The sequence below is a fragment of the Manis pentadactyla genome, chromosome 1 (genome assembly GCF_030020395.1).
Source record: "Manis pentadactyla isolate mManPen7 chromosome 1, mManPen7.hap1, whole genome shotgun sequence".
Taxonomy (NCBI): Eukaryota; Metazoa; Chordata; class Mammalia; order Pholidota; family Manidae; genus Manis; species Manis pentadactyla.
In genome coordinates, this window is record NC_080019.1 from 140,441,388 (window position 1) to 140,456,012 (window position 14,625).

At 34.6% G+C, this 14,625-nt stretch overlaps 1 protein-coding gene across 6 annotated transcripts in view; it reads left to right on the forward strand.

Annotated features, from left to right (window-relative positions):
* The window catches only part of ROBO2 (roundabout guidance receptor 2), a 662,153-nt gene that overhangs the window by 616,585 nt on the left and 30,943 nt on the right, over positions 1 to 14,625 (forward strand). For 3 of the 6 annotated variants that reach the window (XM_036881516.2, XM_057501769.1, XM_057501770.1), the window contains 3 exons: positions 4,220 to 4,501; positions 4,899 to 5,024; positions 9,720 to 9,876. In XM_036881516.2, the coding sequence (XP_036737411.1) occupies positions 4,220 to 4,501; positions 4,899 to 5,024; positions 9,720 to 9,876 (565 nt within the window). The remainder of the gene's footprint in view (positions 1 to 4,219; positions 4,502 to 4,898; positions 5,025 to 9,719; positions 9,877 to 14,625) is intronic. The other 3 variants (XM_036881519.2, XM_057501784.1, XM_057501777.1) reach the window with 2 other exon arrangements.

Below are 14,625 nucleotides of genomic sequence, written 5' to 3' on the forward strand. Positions count from 1 at the left end.
TTTAAGGTCCAAAATAAGAAACACTTTGACCTATTTGAGCAATGAATGAATTTCCCAGTGACTTGAATATAGTACAAGGCAGCAGAGTTGGTAAGAAATACAGAGGGACAGATAGCAGAGGACCTTATGAGCCACACAATGACTTCAAACTGTCTGGAGGGTAATCAGAAGCCACTGATGGATTTATAAGAGGAGAATGCTAGGATCCAAGTACTGTTTTAAGTCATCCAGCCTGCTATTGGGTAGAAAATGCAAAGTGGAAACTTGGGGTGATTATTTAGAAGAGTAGTGCTATAATCCAAGAAAGTTTGGCTGAATCCACTGGAAGGTTTCTATACTTTTCAGTAGAATTAATGCAAGGGAAAAACTGAGCCAAACTAATCTGAGTCTACTATAAGTCTCAGTGGTGGATTTTACATGTACGAGTGTTTAAAGATATTGACTGAGAAGAATAATCATGGATACTGGCATTTCTCTTTAGAAAAGGAATACCAATGCATGTTTGAATATAATTAAAGTAATATTTAAGTAATAAAGTTACTAATATTGCATAGTTTGTATTCTGTCAACATCAACTATAAGAAAGGGTGCTTCAACCCAGTAACATAGAGAAAATAACCATCTTACTTCATAGGCCTATGTATAATGAGGATTAAGTGGATAATGACACATACAGGTTTAGCACAAAACGTGACTTACATTCAGTGCCCAATGGGCATCATTGGAGTAAATGAAAAAATAGAAAGTTGTATGAGTCCTCAGCTTCCTGCTTACCCTCTGTAATAATCCAATACACCCCATTTAAGATTCTCACTTGCTCAGAGCCTCTGAAAGTGACCCCCAGCTTAGCAAAGTCTGAGCCCTACAGCCATAGGCTGTCACTTTATTGGGGATGGATTCTGTTACCTGATCATCTCCTCACCGGGAAGCAGAGCACCACCCCTGCCCTACCTAGACTGATTTTTCCAAAAGAAACTCTGTTTCAAAGGCATTTCTCAATCAATAATAGCTGCCTCTTTTACTTTTATTTATATTGGAAAAACATGCTATTTCATCTTCATATCAAGAAGTGCTTCAAGATGAAGAAAATGTTTTGGCTTTGCTTGTTTGTTTTTTATTCCCTGTTTTAGCAGGCTACACTAACATCTAAAATATCTCAGTCTAACTTATCCAAAGGGTATATTTGTAGATTTTCAAGATTTTTCTTCCATTCTCACCTCATTTTCATGACATGAACTATTTCACAGATGAACATCAAGGCCAAGACAAAATTTTTGCAGGGTTTACTATGTCTTTTTCAATGTGACAGGCATTTTAAGTATTTATTATGTACAGAAATAGTTAGGATTTGGGGTACTTTTATTTCCTTTGCAGAATAAATGTATGATAATAGATAATATTTCCATTTTAAAGGTCAAAAAACTAAGGTTTATCAAGATATATAATTTGAGATCTACATGTAGAATGCAGGTCTGACATATTTTAAAGCCTAGGTTTTTTTGTCTGCACTGCTCTTCACTTTTAAAGGTGGGATTCCTGTATGTGATTGTATAACCATCTTTACTTAGAAGAATAATCATGGATACTGACATTCCTCTTTAAGAATGGAATTACAATACATGTTTAAATTAAATAAAAATAGTGCTTTAAGTAGTAAAATTACTAATTATTACATAAGCATGCATTTTGTCAATACAAAGTATACAGAATTCATTTAACCATTCAGTTAAGTGCTTAATCTCTGCAAAACACAAGGTGAGGCATTTTGGAAATGGAGACATAAATTCCATATGCTCCTGCCCTGAAGTAACTTATGATACAGTGAAGGACAGAGTCATTTATACAAGTGATTTTACCAGACAAAAAGAAATAAATGCACATATAGCCAACATGCTGAAAAACTACAGAATAAATCATGAGTAATTCCAGCTAGAGGGCAGGGTTGCTTTAATTTATAGGTTTCAAACTCAAATGTTCACAAGTGGCAGTCAGACAACTTAAAACACTAAAAATGGGTAGGGGGTGGACTGTGAGAGATGGAAGATAGAAGGTCCCACCTAAAGAAAGCAGCACCTATTCAGGTGCAGGCTTTTGGAAGGAAGACTGGCCCAGAGTACCAAGCCATGTGACATTATAAGATGCTCCCTCACATTCAGATAGTCATGTATTATCTTCCAGTATTTCAACTTTAGATATAATTAAATTTATTTCTTGAAAATATAAGAGTAATCAAATAATATATAAAAGAAATATGCATGCTGAAAATCAATATAGAAGCACTTAGACTTGAAGACTGACTAATTTCATCCAGCAGAGAGAGAGAGAGAGAGAGAGATTCTATTTCCAGAGCCATAGCTTTAGTTGTTGCAGGATAACATTATGTAGGTTTAGATTCTTGGATCATTTTCTTTTCCCATTTTTAAACATTTGAACATACAACCATTTCAAAAGTGTGTGGTTGAAGTGGCTCACAATGTAAATCTGAGACTTTGGAGAACCTTAAGTTAAAAGTGTTGAGAAGTTGGAACCCACGTTGGCTCTATGTTGGTGAAATACGTCTATCCAGTTAATATTCATTAGTGAAAGACACAATGGAAGTGGCAGAAAGAAATCCTGCTGCCTTACCCAGAGTGGAGTATCTATCACAATTTTGATATGTTACTAAATAATGAAAGTTTTTGAGAATAAAAATGGTAACTTGAGAATGAAGTGTGCTTCCTCATCCTCAGGTTTTCTAATTTTAGAGCTAAAAGCAAGAAGGGCAAGAAAGTAGTGTGCAACTCTGAAATCAAGCAATTTTACTTCTTTATTCAACTTTGTGGAATATTACAAATTTGAATATGTATAACAATCTCACTGGTATACATTCAACATATTTAATACAGTACATTTACACATAGTTGTAAATTGAGTTGGAATTCCAGATTTCAAAACCTTCAGAAAGACTTAAATAAGTGTTTAAACTACACTATAAATGTCTTACTGCTACTTAAGACAATTTTAACTTTCTCAATGCAAGAGAAAACTAATATTTTTACAAGAATATTTCAAGTAATGTTGGTATCATCCAACCTGAAAGTTTTAGGATATTTTGACCAAGTTCTTATTTCAGCTTTCTCTTTGTGATGATAAAATTGTTTTGGTACTGAAATAATTTTGTTTGCTACTTAATTTAACAATACTAAAACTAGCTGAAAATTTCCTCTAATGAAAAAATTAACTGGGTTGATGACCACAAATCTTATGAAGTGTGACTTTCAGAACGTAGATGATTAATGAATATATTGTAATTAGATTCACTTTTAACTCTATATGTTTAAAAATAGTGGTATGTAGTGATTTTTTTTTTTTTTTAAGATTCTAGTGTCTTTCTTCTGAAAAGGGGAAATAAAGAGCTTTGGGTAGTGGTGGCAGTTCTGAATTATAAAGCATCATGTAAAGATAATTCAGTACACCAAAATGATAAGTGAACTGCTTGATATTCAATGTTGTTCCTAAAGTTTAATTTTACTCTTGCTGTATTACAACTTGAAACTGTAATTCTCCACTTCTAAGAGCTGGTAGCATAAATTAAACTCACTGATCACTCTGATTGCCTTTTCTATAGTTAAATCCTGCTGTACTGTGAAAATGACTTATTCATGAAAAGTTTCCTTTGTTACCCAAGGAAAAAAGAAAAATACACCCCATTTGCTATGCTGGAGCTGTGAAATCAAATCAGTTAAACAGCAGGTTGAAACCTCAGAAAAATGTACCTTCATGTTTGGATAGTATAATTTTGGAAATGTTTGCATCCATTCAGCAATTTTGCATTCCATGGCTTTTGAGATAAAGTAGAAAAAGATGTTTTCATCCATTACCTGTAGACTCACTTTTATTATTGCCTCTATAAAGAGCTACAATTTCATTGAACAAAATGAACAACTGACAGCATTTTTTGGTAGTGAAATATCTCAACCTTCTCATTCATGGTTGAAGAAAATGGGGGAAGGTATATGTTAAGCAGTGATACATGAAGGGCGAGCAGTAGGCCTGCCTGCCACCGAGGCTGATAGCTTGGCGACGGTTGTACATCATCTACTCTTCATTGGCTCATAAAGCCCATCTCAGCTGAAATGCAAACGTGTGCCATGACACACTTATTTTTCATTTTCAGTCCTGATAGTTTTGGGCTTCCTGTGCATCATTAAATTGTTTCATTTCCCTATGTTCACCACAGATGTGCTGCCTCCGGTTCCAGGCCAAGGGGATAAAACAGCAACGATGCTCTCAGATGGAGCCATTTACAGCAGCATTGACTTCACGACCAAAACCACTTACAACAGTTCCAGCCAAATAACACAGGCTACCCCATATGCCACGACACAGATCTTGCATTCCAATAGCATACATGAATTGGCTGTCGATCTGCCTGATCCCCAGTGGAAAAGCTCAATTCAGCAAAAAACAGATCTCATGGGATTTGGTTATTCTCTCCCTGATCAGAACAAAGGTAACAATGGTGAGTCGGGTTCCTATTACCCAAGGTGTTATTTCCATATCATTTGTGCATGATATAGAAATTAGTATTTGTTGTTCAGTTTAGTGATTCATTCCCAGGTTCACTACTTAGACTAAAAAAATACCAGCATGTATTCAGAACCTTGCACAATCCCTACCACCACCACCACCACCACTGTCGCTTCCACCACACAGCAACACCAATCTGTTCCATCCTTTTAGCTTTCTCAGTAGAGCAATCAATAATCCATCTCGACTTCCATTAGGCAGGACAGACAAAACATTCCTCCACTGTCCCACGACATCTGCTTCTGAGTTGCTAACTGCATGTTCTGCATGGGCTTGTGCTGTGAACTAATCACATGATGCCACTATGACCTCTGCCCTTTAACCCTTAGCCTTACTTTACATCCCTGACTACCGATTGGCTGAGGGATTGTCTAATAGAATGCCACACAACCAGTCACAGGATTTCAGCACCACCAGCTCTCACAACAGCTCAGAGAGGAGTGGCAGTCTTTCAGGTTGGTCTCATCACAGTAAGGAGAAATATTTGTTTGTCACCAGCGTATGACCTGTGTTCCTAACAACCGTGAAGAAATACTGAATCCCAGCTCACCCTCAGGCATTTATCTTTCAAATGACAATAGCATTTTATCCTAATGAAATCATGTTTTGGGTTTGGGGAATAAAAATCACTGTCATCTTTCATGTACTAGTGTACACAATTTGTTTACTGAAAAATAGTTCAATTTCACTAAACATTATTCATTAAAGAGCAGATGAGTTTGGTCTGCCTTGAACCCTAATGAAGAGTCAAGATAACTTTACAATAAAAAGATTATATGGGAAAGTCAACTCCATGGCATCAGTCTCAAAAGATGAATACAGCTAAAATTCAAATGATTTTGGAAATTTTTCATAGTAGGATTCCAGTGATGTGACTCCCTATTTTAGGACAATCTTTCCAAAGATTGGAATAGACTTTTTACCTATTGAATGGTATTATTTAGAGTAAGATGCTGATACCATCCTAAAAATAATGTTAATGTGGAACATAATTCTTCACATTTAATTGCCTATATATATATGTTATATACAATTATATATATATATATTCTTTAGATTGATAATTCTTTCATGCTGTAAGTTTTGATACATATTCAAGATATATCAGCCAAACTAACAATCTATAATTGTAAGTAGTGAACAGCATATGTGAAGAAAAAACATTTAACTGCACAGAAATATATACCTTTCATAATGAGTATCAGTGGTGTCCTCTGGGTCCAAGGATCCTCACATCTAAAATGAGGAGGTCGTAGTAGATGCACTCTAATTTCCAACCATAACATGTACATTGTATGACTAAAGACTACCTACACATTTCTAATTAACTCTGTGACTTTATTTGCTTGTTTTTTTCGTTAATGATATTCTATTTGTGTGAATTTTTTTAGCTGCAGATTCTTAGTAAAGGATTATAGTGTTTTATGATGTGTTGGAGGCTACCAGGTAACAAGGCCATAAAGAGTTAACTCTTTCATATCATTAGGGTAACATTTACTAAGTGACTTTTCCTCAGGAGATAGAATCCTTTCAGTTGAAATGTTAATGCTCTCTCTTTTCTCCAAAATGAGCCATTTGCTCTTCTTACCTATTGGTAGAATTAAGTACATTATAAAATCAGAAAATTTAAACATCTGTTGTGAATTTAAACTGACTTAACAATATAGGGGAATATTTTGAGTAATCTTACATGTCATTTATACTGTCATTTATTTATAATGAACCCCACAATTGTACTGCATAATTAAAAAGCAATTTATCCTAGACTTGCTTTATTCGAGATACATGAAGTCTCAAGCAATTTAAAAAATCTATGTACTTTAAGCTATGGATTACATAAGACCTTCTGTGAATCCTTCATTAAATATTCTGTATACGGTAATTGCCACTGAGTTTTAAAAGTTATATTTTGAGTAATTGTAAGTAGAACATTGATTCACAGTAGTGCTTACTGCTTTTTTGAATCCATTAATCTCCTGAGTGACATTTATATATTTCTATGAATTATATTAACTGCTTCATCTACATTTGAATACAAAATTACTTAAATTGGTGATAGAAAGCATTCTTTAGGAGGTGAGAGGGAAATGACTATTCCCTTTTTAGTTTAGTCCAACTGAGTTTAATACTACAGAGTTTTATTCTTATAATCGTAGGTATGTTTCCTAAGGATCAAATTTAAGACCAAACTGCCCTATGAATATCTAATTATATTATAATATTTTCTTAATTTGTCCCTAGTGATGATAGCAGTTTAAAATAATCACAGTCATAGGGAAAATTGGACATCTGAATTATTTGAGTTTCTTATCCTTTTTAAAACACTTTTATAGTATGTTCAACACATAAATTCTGAGCACTTCTTTTAAAAATCCCACCATTAGAAAACATAAAACTCAGACCTTTCAAAATAGTATCTGCAATCATAATTATATATATGTATATTTACATATAGAAATATATACACACATGTAGCACAATGTCAGTAGTAATAACTAAATTTTTTTATATACTAGTCTTTTTTAAAACAGACTGTGCATTTAATATGAGAAAGTGGTTTTCATATGTTTCTTTGCATAGAAGTCATTTGTTCAGCATAAATAAAAGTAAATCCCAATATTTACATTTTTAGTTGAAGAGAGATGGGTGAAATATGTTTGCCAGTTCTTATCAAAATATGTTCCCTAAAATATAATGCAGGCAGTTCTCACTTTAAAATGCTTGAGTATCTTTGGATGCAAATAAAAACAACAGACTGTATGTGTGGCTCAAATTTTTTATCTCAACCAGAGAATTTAATTTCTATAGCTTATGCACATACCCACCACATGCGAAGAGCCCACCTTTTAGCTCATTACTAAGAGAAGAAAAAGCATATTGATTGATAGTCCTACTAAGACTGCCCACAATGAGAGAGCACAAATTTTACCCAAATAGGGGAAACTGGATGTTAGAAAGAAAGCCCTCAGAAATTCCCTCTATGAATCATCTGTCTCCACAATACATTTTTAAATCTGTTGTTGGGAAGAGTTGATATTGGTTTTCTTGACCTTGGGAAAGGATTTCAACAAAGTTGGTTCAGAGGTACAGAGAGAGTAATTTCCAGTAGAGCTGCTGCATTCTTAATTGTTTTTTTCTCTTGCTATGTGAATGTGAATGACTTAACCCTCAGAAAGAACCACTATTGTCTTGTCTATAAAATGGAGATGTAAGAACTGTCCCATTGATGTCACTCAGTTCTGGCGGTAGTCATGTAACATTCCTAAAAGAGCTATGAAAACTGAAAAAGGCATTGTATGAACATAAGTATACAAGGAATATAGGATGCACAACTAGGGAGAAGGCTAGGAAGGACTTAGGGCCCAGGCCATTCCTCTTTAAATCATTAATACACAGTTCTGATACTACAGAAAAAGATAAAATCCTTGTTTGTGGTTTTGGTGGCTTATCAGGAAAAGACACTGGAGCTCCTCTACCTTAAACAAAAAAATTAAAGATTTAAATTCAAACAGATTTATTATTCTTATTCTGAGAATCTGGCTGTTTCTGGAGTACTCACAGGGGCTGGAGGAGCTGGGCGGGGCAAGGGCTTTAGAACCAGGTAGAGCCGGGTTTGCTCTGAGACAGGAGATGGGAAAGAGGAAAAATGATTGGCATTCACTGAGCTTTCTGTACATTCTGAGCCCTTCACATGGATCATTTCTTGTAATCCTCAAAATAACCCAAAGAAATAATAACTTTATATCTCTTTTATGTGCATCGAATGAGGTGCCATCTCTTGAGTAATTTATCAAGTGAGAAACTAGTTTTAAACCCCGAAATCAAGCTTGTTTCCTCGAGATAGAAGATACCTGCTCTCCTGTCCCTTAATACCTCGCCATCTGCCCCAGATAAGAAGTGAAAGGGAAGGTGGGGTCAGCAGGGGCTCTCTTAAATATGTGTGCATGTGTGCACTCAACCTAGAAGACAGACAAACTTCCACAGTTGGTGATGCTGTAAATGCCCAGTTGAATACTTCCCTTGCTTTCTGATGCTCAAAGAAGTTATTATTAAATCACATAATTTTCTGAACTGGTTGATGCAGATTAGTAACTGTAGAAGAAAGGAAATGGGGGAGACTTCTAGTGATTCCTCTGTTGCCACATAGACTGCTCTTAATTCCTGAAACATGAAGTCAAGGGGTCACTACCATTTTTTTGGAAATATAGCTGTGGGCCACAGTGGGAGTGACAGAAGTTAGCTTCTCCTGCAACTTGCTTTGTCATTCTGCTCAAAAAGTACTTGTTCCTACATTCTACTGTGGTCCAATTAGGAGGAAACTTGATCTACTTAATTTTGGAAGAGTGGAAAGCACGGCACTATGCAAACGATATATTTCATTTTTATATTTCATTAGGCTCTAGTAAGTTGAGATATGGCTCATATGCTAAGTTCCTTTCTGCTCATGTTTTGTGCATGGATTCATTTGCATTACAGTAGTACTTAAACTGATTACCTTATGTACATTAATAGTTTCCCTTTTTTTGGAATTTTAGGAAATGTTTTGTTAAAATATCTGGGACTTGCTCTCATTACATGCAAAAATAATTGTGTCATTCATTAGTTAAAAATTCTGTAAAAACCTATCATTGTGAAAGATTTATAAGTATCCTCCAGATTGTAGCTGATTAGTTTCTATTAGTTACTTTTAAGAGGAAACTATACTCTTTTGGATTAATTAAATTGAATAAATTCTAACGGAAAGGTTTAGCCTGTATCTTTAGACATTGCATTTTCCACTCAGAGAAATTATGCAAAAGAGCATTATAAACGCTCTAAAATCTGATATTTGGAAGAATTTGTTATGGCCCATTATTTCATCTAACAATGAGAACATGGAGGCAGCAGACGTGAGTAAATCACTGAGTGTGCTTTCACTGCAGCAGCCATGTTTTTGGTTTATTCAGTGCTGCAGTTAAGGCATTGGGAAAGAAACAATACCATTTTGAGTGATTTATAAAAATGTTTTCCTGATTATGTCATTTCATTGTTTATAGCTTTTAACAACTGCAACATACTGGCATTTGAAAATGTAAATACATCTTTCCATCTGATGTACTCTGTTTCTTCTGACACTTGGTGTGTCTGAATAAATGTATTGTTACTTTCAGGTGGGAAAGGTGGAAAAAAGAAGAAAAATAAAAACTCTTCTAAACCCCAGAAAAACAATGGATCGACCTGGGCCAATGTTCCTCTACCTCCTCCCCCAGTCCAGCCCCTTCCTGGCACAGAGATGGAACACTATGCAGTGGAACAGCAAGAGAATGGGTAAAAATAGTTTTTGTACCAACAAAATGCCAGGACTACAAACCTCTCTCTAGTGTGCATTTCTGTCTTTATCCTGTGTTCTCTTACTGTTGTCTCTGCCCCCTTGCCTGCCTGTTCATTGCTACCCAGTCCCTTTTCACTCTTTGCACCATCTCTATTTTCTTAGCTGATAAATACAACACAGCGCATATTATAATCCTAGAATCCTTGGCCATCAAGTGCCTCAGATTGTCTTCAATCCTGATAATGCAGCCTCCATTTATAACATTGCTTGTGAGTTTGAAAGCAAGTACCCATAGCTCTGCGAACTAAAGAGCCACTCCTGAGAAGGGCTGAAAAAAGTATTAAAGCAGCCTTCTTCACCATGGTTCGCAGTTCTCTAATGACTTGATGCCTGGTCATAGCAGGGTGCCAGCTGTCGAGATCCATCACAGTGGGGTACCTGGAGGGACCTGGCCAGTGGCGAGAACTTGAATCATCAGTTCTGATGGGAATTTAGGGGCTGGAACAATAAAAGAGGTTCAAGCCAATGCACACTCTAACAAAACCTTTTTTAAGATAGAAAATATCCTCCGAGGGCCATTAAATGTGACCAGTTTCCTTATTCTTTACAAAAGCATCTCACAAGAGTTAGTTTTTCTCTGTTCAAGTGTTAATTGACTTTAAAGTAGAAAGACTTTGATACTTTATTCTGTAATCCCCTCCAAAAACATAGCAAATCAGAAGAAATGTATCAGTCTCTTTTTCTCTTTCAGTAATCCTAAATGCTCTATCTTCCTCACAATTCCTAGGTTACCATTACTTTTGACTGAAACTGTAAAATACAAAATGAATGTTTTCTTTTTTCAAGTTTTCTTTATTTAGAAGTACTGAGATATTAAATACTTCAGTTTATCTTGTTTCATCTGACGATTACATGTACATGCTTACAAATTTTTCTCCATCTCCTTTTCTTTTTCCCTAACTGCTGTCTTTGAGGTCTCCAGATTAATTTTTCTACTTAGAGCTTTCTAGGTCATATTTGTTTCCTGCAAAAGACCTCATTTGCCTTTTCTCCTAGTTATGTAATACATATATATAGTGTGTGTGTGTGTGTGTTTGGTGTGTATGTTTATGTGTGTATATATATATATATGTATAACCAAATAGCTAGATAGAATATACACATAGTCATGCCTCTGTATTTTCTCAGTATCTTTCTTTTTCTCCAAAGGGATTAATTTGTTTCTGTGAGATTATAGTTCTCATATATAGGCATATCATTTTACTTTTTAAGTGAAAGTTCACATTTGAAATAGGAAATTAGGAGCACATCCTCTTTTCCTGTCCTTAAAAAAATTCTGCACATGATTTTACGTAATACATATCAATAATATAAAGGTGTCACTGTCAAATAGATCCCAGGCAAAGAAAAACTTGGTATATGTATTCCACATGAAAAAAATTATTACAGGGTTTAGAAATCTGTGTATCAAGTCTGAAGTCAGACAATGGAGAAACAGAACTTATAAACTGGGAAGAGGAAGTAGGGCTATTAAATATTTATAAACAAACTCTTGAATTCAGAACACATGAAAATTGTAGGTAATTTGGAATCATTTTTCTTTTCCCACTATCTACTTAAAAAAGAGACTTAATAACAAAACTATTACCCATTGAAATAAAACTAATTAATTCCAAATAAATGCTAAACTTCTCATTTGATTTAGTTGCTATCAGTAGAACTGGAAATACTCATTCGATGGGTGAAATAATACATGTTGGTACAGATTTTAATTTTTTCATATAAATTATTTTCAGAACATTAAGGCATAAAATATGTTATTTCTACCTATTTGGGGGTTATAAATTATTTTAATATTCAGCCAGAATGCATAATATTAGAAATTTTTCTCTACAATTCCACTTGATATTTTAAATAGGTAAAGAAATATGTATTTTGATTACAAATATTCAAATTCTTTCTGGCACATAGCTTAGTTCTAAATAACCTTTGAGTTATTTGTCGTAAGTACCTAGTATTTCCTGAAGGAAATTATACTTGCACTCTTAACAAAAATAGGAGTTAAGTCTTAACCTATCAGTAAACTAACAATAAATTCAATTTCCTTATTTTCTGGACTCAGTTTTTTAAAGGCTAGCACTTGAAAGTTTTTCTTTTGATAACATGTAATGAAAACACCTATTTAAAGTCAATATGACATTAATAAATTAAAATTATTAGATTTATGATGACTTTGCCCTTTCTTGATACATTTTCTATACTTCTCTGTTTTCTGATGTGAAAACCTTATAATGCTGAAAAGGAAAGATTTTAGAACACTTCCTAGATTATTTACACTTTGCTGTTCATGATATTAACATTGACTATTTTGTGAGGAGTTGTATAGAATTGTTTATGTACCCTGATTTGAAACTTAGACAAGTTTAAAATTTTCCTGAAATAAAAACTACAAAAACTTTAAAAGTTACCCTTTCATTTTTAATAATTTTTATTTCTAATGGCCAAAGATTCTGCAACTTTGCTTCTTACAGTGATACATAGTTTTTTTTTCTTTTTGTTGTATTTCATATATCATAATAGAGAACTTATCTGACATAAAATTTTTTAAGTACATGACAAATGCTAAGCCCAGTGCTGGGAAAGAAAGCAACAGAGATGAAAAAAACAAATACACAATTAATGAGAAGATCTGATCCCTGACCTAGGGATCTCACAGCAGTGGAAGGTAGAGGCCAGAAACCATAAATGGATCTTGTACAGTAAGACCTAGATGAGGAAAGTGTACAAAATAATTTACATACAGGAAATGATAATCATGCCAGATAAGGCTGGGGCAACCTTGTGAAAATTGAGTTTTGAGATGACACTTGAATCATTTATTTACAAATAATAGTGCCCAGAGCTGGGTGGCTATTGGGTGCCAGGTTCTGATTAGCAAAAAGGACAAAGGTAATGATAAATATTCCCTAACTCAAAGTAGTTTATGTGCCAGCATAGATTGTTAACTAACTACAACCAAATGTTACTCATGTGGCCAATAGTCATCCTTTAGTATTTCCCACTCTCCCTTTGAAACTACCCACTTCTAGTTAACGTTACTTGCCTTTCCTTGGTTTTCCTCTATTCCTTAAGCTTGCTCCTCTACTTTAGTTCTCATCACATTGCATTCTCATTGCTTGTCTGTTCCATAAGCAATCGGTGGCTGCTATATGAGGCTTGTTGCGTCTGAAACATCCCTAGGGTAGGAGATAATCTGAGGTGTCTTGAGGCCAATTGTGAAGTCTTCTTGCATGTCATATGAGGATTCTGATCCTTGGGCATAGATGATGGACTAGAGGACATGAGGCTGGGGCATGTCGATGATAAATGAGACATTTCAGTAGACTGGCCAATATCATGAAGATTGTGAGGGAATAAGATAAGGCAATGGCAGTGGGATGGAGGGAGAGGGGTAGATTTTGGATATGCATTTATCCATAAGTAATCCCAATCTTGAAAGGATTATCTCTGTTTTTTATTACAATGTTCAATATTGTTTCTAAGAGCTTATATATCATCCATTTTCTTTGTAAGCTTTTCTTGAGCCATTTTTTCCCTCACAACTTGAATATCAAAAGTTATCACATCATGATCATCCAAATAGAAAAGTATTTAATTGCTAATTCAATAGTATAGTAATGATGGTAAATGTTCCCTCTCATCAATAGCCTCTCTTGGGTTGACAAAAATCTGCCAAAATGTATTACTTCCTAACTATAAATATAATGTAGTTTAGTATGATCATATGATGTTAGGGAGAATTCAGTAGTGATTAAATAGAAAACAGTTTGATTTGTTACTGCAATTAGAGATTGGCAAGCTTGTGTGGGTGTTGAACTTCATTGTATTTTTATTAGTAATTTGGTATTTGTATCTGGCCTGTAACAAGTTAGTTCACATGCAACATTGACTTGCTATCATCTTTCTCATTACTCACCAAGCAAGGCAGATAATATGATGCTTCATGTTTCAATGACAATCAAAGTCAAAGAATGAAAGCTTCCCTAGGAAAGGTTGGCCAAAAGACCTCTGGTTTTGTATTAGAAGCATTTTCACAGTCTTTTTTTTATATTACCATAAGAAAAAGTTGAAAATTCCATCACTCAAATACAATATATGTATCTGTAAATGTGAAAGAAATTCTAAGAACAGAGCTATGCTTTTTCATAACACTTAGAGAGTCATCTGTTACTTTCTTGCCCTGCTTCTGGCAAGACTTCATGAAACCTAAGTATTTGTTGTTCTGGAATGGATTAAGACATGATGCCTCAGAGAGGAATGTTCAGTGTTACAAAGTTCTCCTTATCATGTGATATGCACCATATCCCAGATTTCCTTCATGTTTCTCTCATGTTCTTCTCCTAGTCTGTTACTCCCTTTTTCTGTGCTTCTTGTTTCTTGCACAAACCCCTGAGGTGAATCTATGGACTTTCTCAGCTTTTCTTAATGTTCCTCAGGGATACAGAGTTTGCTGGTTCATGTTCTAGATTATCTTTGTATCTTTGGAGCAATTGATGATAAACACCCATGCTAGTTAAGTAGAATCGCCATTGAAATATTTTTTAGTGAGTTAATACACTATGGGATGTATTAGTATCATGTTAAAAATAATATTTATATGGTTAGACTCTCCTTTGCCTAATGGCAATTGAATAATAAAAACTGTTGACTACAACTAATTACCAATTTTTTCTCTGTTACTTAAC